The 12598-nt window shown below is 48.3% G+C and overlaps 1 protein-coding gene across 1 annotated transcript in view; it reads left to right on the forward strand.

The window, feature by feature from the left end:
- The window catches only part of SORCS1 (sortilin related VPS10 domain containing receptor 1), an 807859-nt gene that overhangs the window by 608404 nt on the left and 186857 nt on the right, over positions 1-12598 (forward strand). The window contains 1 exon segment of the mRNA XM_075348232.1: positions 418-564. Within this exon segment, the coding sequence (XP_075204347.1) occupies positions 418-564 (147 nt within the window).

Raw genomic sequence — 12598 nt, forward strand, 5'->3', positions numbered from 1 at the left:
GAATATATGGAGGTTTAAAAACACACGGCACGTGTGGATTCATACCAGTGAGTAATGCAGTCTCTGTGCACTATCGTGCGGTATTTATTTACAAATCACGATCATGGCCGGATCTGGATAAAATATTTCCAGAATTTTCAGAGATCAGTGCTGAGTGCGGCGCCGTTATCCGATAGCCCCGAGTCTGCGTCTTCTGCGCTGCGCGGTGATCAGCCGGTGCCGGTAACAGGCAGCGTGAACTCCGCTGCTCCTCTCCTGGCGTTCTCCGCTTCACACTCCGCTGCTGTATTGACATCCCACCAATTCTTTCAGCGCCGGAGCAGCCCCCCGCCGGCCCCCCCTCCCCCCCGCCAGCCCAACGAGCTTAAAAGCCTGTCTCCGATTGATCTGTTTTTCAGCTGCATCCATTTTTCCTAGGTAGCAGGGATAAAGGGGATGTTCCTGGCAAACAAGAAGACTGACAGCCAGGTGAAGACCTTCATCACCTACAACAAGGGCAGAGACTGGCACCTGCTGCAGGCCCCGGACGCCGACCTGCGAGGAAACCCCGTCAACTGCCTGCTGGTGAGTGGCCACATCACCTACCAGGAACCATGCCTGGAAAAGAATTGTTTGCATCTTTACAAGAAGGGTGATAGAGAGTAATAACTCCCTAATTATAGTGCTTAAATGATACTGCCATATTGTGCCCAGATTACACTGCTACCAGATGCCTAAATACATGTGCACTGAGGCATCTACAGAAGATACTAACATAACTGTAAAATACAGGACCTGTATAATACCACCATATAGTGTCCACATAAGATTGCTATCTATATATATAATTGCCTTATTCTGTCTGTCTGTCTGTCTGTCTATCTGTCTGTCTGTCTATCTGTCTGTCTGTCTGTCATGCTCCAAAATTGTGTCCTTACGGTGACACAAAGCTGATTGGCCGCTAGGCTCGCCATGGCCCCGCCCCCCCACACAGATTGGCCGCTCGCCCAGGCTGCGCCCCCACACGGATTGGCCAGCCGCTCGCCCAGGCTCTGCCCCCCCCCCACAGATTGGCCTCTCGCCCCGGCACCCTGCAGGCATTGGCAATTCGGCCACGCCACGCCCCGCCCCCCTCACGCAATGCACGCTAGCTCTGGCCCCGCCCCCCTCCCCCCCGCGCATTCCCCGAACTGACACGGCTGTCACGGAGGTGAGTACTGTACTCCCCCCCCCCCCGCGCATTCCCCGAACTGACACGGCTGTCACGGAGGTGAGCACTGTACAACACCCCCCACCCCCCCCCCCATCCATGGTTACAAGCGCATCAAGGTCCTGCAGCGGCGGAAGATCCACACGCACACACACACACACATACACACACATCAGATCACACTCACTCTCACACACACCTCACACACACCTCACATACACATCGCATCGCATCCACACACTCACAGCATCCGGCGATATCCCTTGCTTCTCGGCCTCGATAATGTGCTGTTGTGACCTTCCAGGACCTGACGGAGGATCACATGGCCAGAAGCATGTGGTATCTCCGGATGTTGTGAATGTCAGCGCGTATGTGCGATATCGTCAGTGTCTGTGTGTGTGAGTGTATGCGATCGGGTGTGTGTGAGTGGATGCGATCGGGTGTGTGTGAGTGTATGCGATCGGGTGTGTGTGAGTGTATGCGATCGGGTGTGTGTGAGTGGATGCGATCGGGTGTGTGTGAGTGGATGCGATCGGGTGTGTGTGAGTGTATGCGATCGGGTGTGTGTGAGTGTATGCCATCGGGTGTGTGTGAGTGTCGGCAGAGGAGCACGGCGTGCTGGAGGAGGCTGGGAGCAGAGAGGCTGATCTTGGGGAAGGCTGGGATGGGGAGGCTGATGCTGGGGGAGACTGGGAGGGGAAGGCTGATGCTGAAGGAGGCTGGGAGGGGGAGGCTGGGAGGAAGGAGGCTGGGAGGAGAGAGGCTGATCCTGGGGAAGGCTGGGAAGGGGAGGCTGATGCTGAGGGAGGCTGGAAGGAGAGAGGCTGATGCTGCGGGAGGCTGGAAGGAGAGAGGCTGAGGCTGGGAGGAGAGAGGCTGATGCTGGGGAAGGCTGATGCTGAGGGAGGCTGGGAGGGGAAAGCTGATGCTGGGGAAGGCTGGGAGGATGGAGGCTGGGAGGAGAGAGGCTGATCCTGGGGAAGGCTGGGAGAGGGAGGCTGATGCTGGGGGAGGCTGGAAGGAGAGAGGCTGATGCTGGGGGAGGCTGGAAGAAGAGAGGCTGATGCTGGGGGAGGCTGATGCTGGGGGAGGCTGGGAGGAGAGAGGCTGATGCTGGGGAAGGCTGGGAGGAAAGAGGCTGATGCTGGGGACAGGGAGGAGAGGCTGATGCTGGGAGGAGAGAGGCTGATGCTGGGATGAGAGAGGCTGATGCTGGGAGGAGAGAGGCTGATGCTGGGGGAGGCTGGGACGAGGGAGGCTGATGCTTGGGGAGGCTGATGCTGGGGGAGGCTGGAAGGAGAGAGGCTGATGCTGGTGGAGGCTGATGCTTGGGGAGGCTGATGCTTGGGGAGGCTGATGCTGGGGGAGACTGGGAGGGGAAGGCTGATGCTGAGGGAGGCTGGGAGTGGGAGGCTGGGAGGAAGGAGGCTGGGAGGAGAGAGGCTGATCCTGGGGAAGGCTGGGAAAGGGAAGCTGATGCTGAGGGAGGCTGGAAGGAGAGAGGCTGATGCTGGGGGAGGCTGGAAGGAGAGAGGCTGAGGCTGGGAGGAGAGAGGCTGATGCTGGGGAAGGCTGATGCTGAGGGAGGCTGGGACAGGAGAGCTGATGCTGGGGAAGGCTGGGAGGACGGAGGCTGGGAGGAGAGAGGCTGATCCTGGGGAAGGCTGGGAGAGGGAGGCTGATGCTGGGGGAGGCTGAGGCTGGGAGGAGAGAGGCTGATGCTCGGGACAGAGAGGCTGATGCTGGGAGGAGAGAGGCTGATGCTAGGAGGAGAGAGGCTGATGCTAGGAGGAGAGAGGCTGATGCTGGGAGGAGAGAGGCTGATGCTGGGGGCAGAGAGGCTGATGCTGGTGCAGCATGGGGGATGGTGCACGATGGGGGGTGCGCAGCATGGGGGATGGAGCACGATGAGGAGTGCGCAGCATGGGGGATGGAGCACGTTTGGGAGTGCGCAGCATGGCGGATGGAGCACGTTTGGGAGTGCGCAGCATGGCGGATGGAGCACGTTTGGGAGTGCGCAGCATGGCGGATGGAGCACGTTTGGGAGTGCGCAGCATGGCGGATGGAGCACGTTTGGGAGTGCGCAGCATGGCGGATGGAGCACGTTTGAGAGTGCGCAGCATGGCGGATGGAGCACGTTTGGGAGTGCGCATCATGGCGGATGGACCACGTTTGGGAGTGCGCAGCATGGCGGATGGAGCACATTTGGGAGTGCGCAGCATGGCGGATGGAGCACGTTTGGGAGTGCGCAGCATGGCGGATGGAGCACGTTTGGGAGTGCGCAGCATGGCGGATGGAGCACGTTTGGGAGTGCGCAGCATGGCGGATGGAGCATGATGGGAGGTGCACACCTCCCCCAACACACACAACACACCACACACACACTGGGAACCACAAACACCGCCCTACACAGACACCCACACACACAGACAACGCTGCACACACACAACACCCAACACACAAACACCGCGCCATACATAAATATACGCACATATCATGCAACACACACATTGCACAAAACATACCTCCCCCCAAAACACACCACACCCACACAAACCGCGCAACACACACACAACGCTACAGACACACAGCGCTCCACAAACAACGCAACACACGCAACACACATACAACACCGCTCTCACCCCCCGTCACACCCAGACAACACCCAGAACATGTACAGCGCCCTACACAAACACTTGGTAACTACACACAACAACATCTATATATATATATATATATATATAGATATATATATAACAAAAATCATACATTAACTACACAATACGTAAATTCTAGAATACCCGATGCGTAGAATCGGGCCACCTTCTAGTATGACACATAATTGTACAATATAATACCTACATAATACTACCATATACTGCCCACATAACATGGCTGCATAAATGTACATTAGCTACATAATACCGCCAAATAGTGCCCACACTAGATGACTACATAATATCGTCATATAGTGCCCTCACTAGATAACTACATACTACTGCCATATAGTGCACACACTAGATCACTACATAATACCACCATATAGTGCCCACACTAGATGACTACATAATAACGCCATATAGTGCACACACTAGATGACTACATAATAACGCCATATAGTGCACACACTAGATGACTACATAATAACGCCATATAGTGCACACACTAGATGACTACATAATAACGCCATATAGTGCCCACACTAGATGACTATGCTGCCATATAATGCTCACACTAGATAACTACATAATACTGCCATATAGTGCACACACTAGATGACTACATAATAACGCCTTATAGTGCTCACACTAGATGACTACATAATAACACCATATAGTGCCCACACTAGATGACTGCATAATACTGCCATATAGTGCCCACACTATATGACTGCATAATACTGCCATATAGTGCACACACTAGATGACTGCATAATACCGCCATATAGTGCCCACACTAGATGACTACATAATAATGCCGCATAGTGCCCACAAGAGATGACTACATAATAACGCCATATAGGACATACAATATATGACTACATAATACCGTCATATTGTGTTTACACTAGATTACTACATAATACCACCATATAGTACCCACATAAGACTGCTATAAGACACATAATTGTACAATACAGTACCTACATAATGCTACCATATTCTGCCCACGTAATCGTAAAATAGTGCATACATAATATTTTCATGTAGCGTCCACATTATATGACTAAGTAATACTGCCTTATAGTACCCACATAAGACTATTTTAATACGCTTACATAATTATACAATATAGTACCTACATAATACTACCATCTACTAACAACATAACATGGCTGCATAAATGTACAATACAGGGTGTACATAATACTGCCATGTAGTGCATATATACATATCGTATGTGTATATCCATGTGTCTCATGAACCCACAGGCGATATATTGAAAGCAAAAGAATATATGTAGCAAGATATAGAAAAGAAGAAACTAGAGACTGACATGAGGATGACTGATGTGAATATAATATCATAAGCCCTAAGAGATCTCTATAAATCGGAGACACTGTGTCATCAGCACAAATGCCTACGACCACCGGAGATGATAGACCGTTAAATCAGCGCAGTGAGGATGGTTACAGTATATAAATAACGAGCAGCAGGACAAAGCCCCATAAAAGAGAAAAAAGCTGCGGAATATGACAGTAAGTGCAGGTTACACACCGGCGGAATAAGCAGTAGAGCCGTGCTGCAAGCGTGTGTGCCATAGCTGTGCATGGCGGTGTTTAATGTACAGCGTTAACCGTGGTGGGCGCGTCAACACTAACAAGGGCACATATCCGGCGGAATTGGTCAGTGGGGCACTAAGCTAGCGCTCGCTGCACCGAAAGTGGAGCACTGAGCTAGCACTCGCTGCACCGAAAGTGGAACACTGAACTAGCGCACGCTACACCGGAAGTGGAGCACTGAGCTAGCGCACGCTACACCAGAAGTGGAGCACTGAGCTAGCGCACACTGCGCCGGAAGTGGAGCACTGAACTAGCGCACGCTACACCGGAAGTGGAGCACTGAGCTAGCGCACGCTACACCAGAAGTGGAGCACTGAGCTAGCGCACACTGCGCCGGAAGTGGAGCACTGAACTAGCGCACGCTACACCGGAAGTGGAGCACTGAGCTAGCGCACGCTACACCAGAAGTGGAGCACTGAGCTAGCGCACACTGCGCCGGAAGTGGAACACCGAGCTAGCGCTCGCTACACCGAAAGTGGAGCACTGAGCTAGCGCTCGCTACACCGAAAGTGGAGCACTGAGCTAGCGCACACTGCACCGGAAGTGGAGCACTGAGCTAGCCCACACTGCACCGAAAGTGGAGCACTGAGCTAGCGCACGCTACACCGGAAGTGGAGCACTGAGCTAGCGCACGCTACACCGGAAGTGGAGCACTGAGCTAGCGCACACTGCACCGGAAGTGGAGCACTGAGCTAGCGCACGCTACACCGGAAGTGGAGCACTGAGTTAGCACACGCTACACCAGAAGTGGAGCACTGAGCTAGCGCACACTGCGCCGGAAGTGGAGCACTGAACTAGCGCACGCTACACCGGAAGTGGAGCACTGAGCTAGCGCACGCTACACCAGAAGTGGAGCACTGAGCTAGCGCACACTGCGCCGGAAGTGGAACACCGAGCTAGCGCTCGCTACACCGAAAGTGGAGCACTGAGCTAGCGCTCGCTACACCGAAAGTGGAGCACTGAGCTAGCGCACACTGCACCGGACGTGGAGCACTGAGCTAGCCCACACTGCACCGAAAGTGGAGCACTGAGCTAGCGCACGCTACACCGGAAGAGGAGCACTGAGCTAGCGCACACTGCACCGGAAGTGGAGCACTGAGCTAGCGCACGCTACACCGGAAGTGCAGCACTGAGTTAGCGCACGCTACACCAAAAGTGGAGCACTGAGCTAGCGCACGCTACACCGGAAGTGGAGCACTGAGCTAGCGCTCGCTGTGCCGGAAGTGGGGCAGTGAGCTAGCGCTCGCTGTGTTGGAAGTGGGGCACTAAGCTAGCGCTCGCTGCACCGAAAGTGGAGCACTGAGCTAGCGCTCGCTGCACCGAAAGTGGAGCACTGAGCTAGCGCACGTTACACCGGAAGTGGAGCACTGAGCTAGCGTACACTGCACCGGAAGTGGAGCACTGAGCTAGCGCACGCTACATCGGAAGTGGAGCACTGAGCTAGCGCACGCTACACCAAAAGTGGAGCACTGAGCTAGCGCTCGCTGCACCGAAAGTGGAACACTGAGCTAGCTCACGCTACCCTGGAAGTGGAGCACTGAGGTAGCGCTCGCTGCACCGAAAGTGGAGCACTGAGCTAGCGCACGCTACACCGGAAGTGGGGCACTGAGTTAGCGCTCGCTGTGCCAGAAGTGGGGCACTAAGCTAGCGCTCGCTGTGCCGGAAGTGGGGCAGTGAGCTAGCGCTCGCTGTGTTGGAAGTGGGGCACTAAGCTAGCGCTCGCTGTGTTGGAAGTGGGGCACTAAGCTAGCGCCCGCTGTGCCGGAAGTGGGGCACTAAGCTAGCGCTCGCTGTTCCGGAAGTGGAGCACTGAGCTAGCGCCCGCTGTGCCGGAAGTGGGGCACTGAGCTAGCGCCCGCTGTGTTGGAAGTGGGGCACTGAGCTAGCGCTCGCTGTGCTGGAAGTGGGGCACTGAGCTAGCGCTCGCTGTGCTGGAAGTGGGGCACTACGCTAGCGCTCGCTGTCCCGGAAGTGGAGCACTGAGCTAGCGCCCGCTGTGCCGGAAGTGGGGCACTGAGCTAGCGCCCGCTGTGCCGGAAGTGGGGCACTGAGCTAGCGCTCGCTGCACTGTAGATGGGGCATGAAGGAAATGAATAGTAAAAGAATAGAAATGAAAGGAATGAGAAATGATATAGAAATGTTATTCACATTGTCTCTCCAGGAAAGGAGACAAACTCTAGCGCCACCTATTGGAAGTAGCAATCCTAAAGTCAAAAGTGGCCTTTTAACGAGCCTTTTCATATGACCTAGGATATATGCCAGATCAGAATCCCAATTTGCAGTGTTTCGGGGTGATTGCCCCTCGTCAGTGCAAAGTGTGGGTAACTGATCTAGAAATGTTCTAGAAATGTTAATAAGCCTGCAAATTTGGCATCTGTTTCTTAGTAGAAAAAAATGTGGCAATATAACTAGGCAAAGTGCAACAATAGGATGCCATATATTAACACAAGGATGAAAGTTATAGACACTCATATATATCCTCATGTACAGTACAGTATGTTGTGTAAAAATTACTCAGATGAATAGAAGCCATCCCAAATGCAAAAAATGTCATCAATGTATCGTAGCCAAATAATGGCATGTGTTGTGTAAATAGGGAATGTGGAAAAATGTGTTGTTCCTCAAAATGGGCCACAAAACAGTTGGCATAATGGGGCGTCACATTTGACCCCATCGCGGTACCCTTTATTTGTAAGTAGTAATTGTCGCCAAAAAGAAAATCGTTTTCACGTAATATTACTGAAAGTAGTTCTAGGCATTGAGCGATCTGCGAGGCAGAAGTTTATTAACAGACAATATAGATCATCATGTTTCAATTCAATAAACGCTTCTACTCTAAATTCTGTGGAGGGTTAATCTGGTCTTTAAGTCATAAATTTAAAGAGACAATAGACAATCAGGAGACGGCGGGTCCATCGTTACTGCCCAATAGTAGAAAAATAAGGTTTGGATCTTAAAGTTCGGTAAAAATATTGTAACTCCTCCAGAAGCAAAGTGTCATGTGCCCCCCGATGGGGAAAAAGACAGTCCCCTGTGGAGGAGATTGTATTGTGCCGGCGACAACATTTTAAATAATACCGTAGGTCAGAACCCGAACTTTCCACCTGGTTTGTATACCGTCATTGGAGACTTCCATGTCTTCTCCGGATGCGCCTGGTTCTGGGGGACGTCCAGATCTTTGTATTTGGGAAAAACATTGGCCTGGATGATAATCGGACCTGGGAATATTAGGGCGGCATATCCCTTCCTCAAGTACTGTATAATTTACTATTTAGTGTACAGTGCAATAAGTACATAATACCACCATACAGTGACCACATAAAACTGTTAGAAGATGCTAACATAGTTGTACATTACACTGCTTGAATAATACCACCATATAGTGCTCACACAAGACTAGAAATTACATGATACTACCATATAGTGCCCACACATGACTAGATATTACATGATACTACCATATAGTGCCCACAAAAGACTAGATATTACATAATACCACCATATGGTGCCCACAAAAGACTAGATATTACATAATACCACCATATGGTGCCCACGAAAGACTAGATATTACATAATACCACCATATGGTGCCCATGAAAGACTAAACATTACATAATACCACCATATAGTGCCCGTACAAGAGTAGATAGTTTCATAGTTTCATAGTTTTTAAGGTTGAAGGGAGACTCTAAGTCTATCTAGTTCAACCTGTAGCCTAACATGTTGATCCAGAGGAAGGCAAAAAAACCCCAATGTGTCAAATAAGCTCCAATGGGGAAAAAAATTCCTTCCTTCGTCCACATCCGGCAATCAGACTAGTTCCCTGGATCAATACCCTGTCATAAAATCTAATATACATAACTGGTAATATTATATTTTTCAAGAAATGCATCCAGGCTCTGCTTAAATTTTACTAGTGAATCCCTCATTACAACATCATGCGGCAGAGAGCTCCATAGTCTCACTGCTCGTACAGTAAAGAATCCTCGTCTGTGATTTATGATTAAACCTTCTTTCCTCGAGACGTAGCGGATGCCCCCGTGTTCCAGTCGCAGGCCTAGGTGTAAAGAGATCTTTGGAAAGGTCTCTGTACTGTCCCCTCATATGTTTATACATTGTGATTAGATCCCCCTAAGCCTTTGTTTTTCCTAACTAACTAACCCCAAGTTTAATAACCTGTCTTGGTATTGCAGCCCCCCCATTCCTCTAATAATCTAGGTCGCTCTTCTATCTACCTGTAAGATTATGCTATTTATAACCTTCTATACTTTTGCTAACAAGAAATGCCTCCATTCCTCTCTTAAATTCATTCAGTGAGTGGCCATCACCACTTCCTCAGGAAGAGAGTTCCAGTGCCTCACTGCTCTTACCGTGAAGAACCCTCTTCTATGCTGATGTAGGAATTTTCTTTCCTCCAAACGAAAAGAATGCCCCCTTGTTCTTGTCATAGTCCTTGGTACAAACATTATTATTATTACATAATACCACCACATGGTGCCCACAAAAGATTGTATATTACATAATACCACCATATGGTGCCCAAAAAAGACTAAATATTACATAATGCAACCATATAGTACCCACACAATATGGGATATTGCATAATACCACCATATGGTGCCCACACAAGACTGGATATTACATAATACGACCATATAGTGCCCACACAAGACTATATAATCCATAATACCACCATATGGTGCCTACACAAAGACTGGATATTACATTATACCACCATATAGTGTCCACACAAGACTATATAATCCATAATACCACTATATAGTGCCTACTCAAGACTGGATATTACATAATACCACCATATGGTGCCTATACGATACTGGATATTACATTATACCACCATATAGTGTCCACACAAGACTATATAATCCATAATACCACCATATGGTGCCTACACAAAGACTGGATATTACATTATACCACCATATAGTGTCCAAACAAGACTATATAATCCATAATACCACTATATAGTGCCTACACAAGACTGGATATTACATAATACCACCATATGGTGCCTATACAATACTGGTTATTAAATAATACCATCATATGGTACCTACACAAGACTGGATGTTACATAATACCACCAAATGGTGCCCGCGCAAGACTATATAATCCATAATACCACCATATGGTGCCCACACAAGACTGGATATTACATACCATATGGTATCCATATAATGCCACTATTCAGTACCATGCCATTTTTTCGTGGCAAGCCATGAAGGAGGAGGTTTAGAAGAGGCTCTGACTATGGTGACGGTGAGTCCGGACATAACGGCGGTTATTTACCCCTTTTTTTTCTCCCATTCTATAACTTGTCTCTAAAAAACAAAAAATATCTTTTTCTGTAGAACTTTTGCTGTTGTTTGCTAATTACCTGCGTCTCCAGACTAATGAGCCTTGTCATATGCAAATTATATATTCTGCAGAAATTACAAGTGTCTTTACAAATAGCTGAGAGGAGTTGGGTTGTTACAATCCTGGCTGTGATTTTAGTGATTATCTTAAAAAGTCATCTCCATTTTTTATCATTGTGGCTTTTATGGTCCAAAATTCTGTGTTAATAAATGTTTAATATATTTTAGAAATTCTATTTCTCTGATACAAATCTCCTGCAAAGGCAGAGAAGGAAACCGCCCATTGTGTCTGCAGCCTCCACCAGGGGGAGCTCAGGAGCTCACTGCATACAGGGTTGTTATTGAGCACAGTGCATTACCATTAATCTACACAGCGCCCCCTAGTGTCTGCAAAACGCTATATCTATGCAGGGAATTCGCTGTTTTCAATCAGAAGAAAATTGTTCCTAAGTTATAAACTTAAATTACGACAATGTGTAACTGATTGTGTCACCTATTGTTTAAATAAAGTTTTTGTTATACATATATTTTTTTCCCCATATCACCATTTTTTTAATTAAAAATCAAAATTAGAAATCTTGCAATTTTCACACTGGCCACTAGGGGTATTTAGGTTTCTACTTTCTTTTTTGCAAGAGTTTACAGTGAATTCCTTATTATCAGAGGCAGTTTTTCTATGACAGGTAACACCTCTATATACAGTAGATAACACAGGATCAATCATTCTCCATAGGTGATGTCACAGCTCACCTCCTCCTCCTGTACAATGTCTGATAACTCCTTTATATACCGAAGATAATACAGGATCCACCATTCACAATAAGTGATGTCACAGCTCACTTCCTCCTCCTGTACAATGAGTGATAACACCTCTATATACAATAGATAACACAGGATCCACTATTCACAATAGGTGATATCACAGCTCACCTCCTCCTCCTGTACAATGACTGATAACACCTCTATATACAGTAGATAATACAGGATCAACCATTCTCAATAAGTGATGTCACAGCTTACCTCCTCCTCCTCTACAATGAGTGATAACACTTCTGTATACAGTAGATAACAGAGGATAAACCATTCTCAATAGGTGATGTCACAGCTCACCTCCTCCTCCTCTACAATGAGTGATAACACTTCTGTATACAGTAGATAACAGAGGATAAACCATTCTCAATAGGTGCTGTCACAGCTCACCTCCTCCTCCTCTACAATGAGTGATAACACTTCTGTATACAGTAGATAACAGAGGATAAACCATTCTCAATAGGTGATATCACAGCTCACCTCCTCCTCCTGTACAATGAGTGATAACACTTCTGTATACAGTAGATAACAGAGGATAAACCATTCTCAATAGGTGATATCACAGCTCACCTCCTCCTCCTGCACAATGAGTGATAACACTTCTATATACAGTAAATAACACAAGATCCACCATTCACAATATGTAATGTCACAGCTCACCTCCTCCTCCTGTAAAATAGTTAACACCTCTATGTACAGTAGATAACACAGGATCCACCATTCACAATAGGTGATGGCACAGCTCACCTCCTCCCCCTCCCTCCATAATTTGTATGCATTATAATTAGATACTTCATTACAAATGATAACCTCAGAGCCCCAGGGACAAATGGGAAAATATAATATTATTTTTATATACACAGTTGCCACAAAGTCCTGACTTAGAAAATAAGTTCCATTTTGCTGTCACATTGCTTTTCAGCCGCGCAGTTGTAGCAT

The sequence above is a fragment of the Anomaloglossus baeobatrachus genome, chromosome 5 (assembly GCF_048569485.1).
Source record: "Anomaloglossus baeobatrachus isolate aAnoBae1 chromosome 5, aAnoBae1.hap1, whole genome shotgun sequence".
NCBI classification, from domain to species: Eukaryota; Metazoa; Chordata; class Amphibia; order Anura; family Aromobatidae; genus Anomaloglossus; species Anomaloglossus baeobatrachus.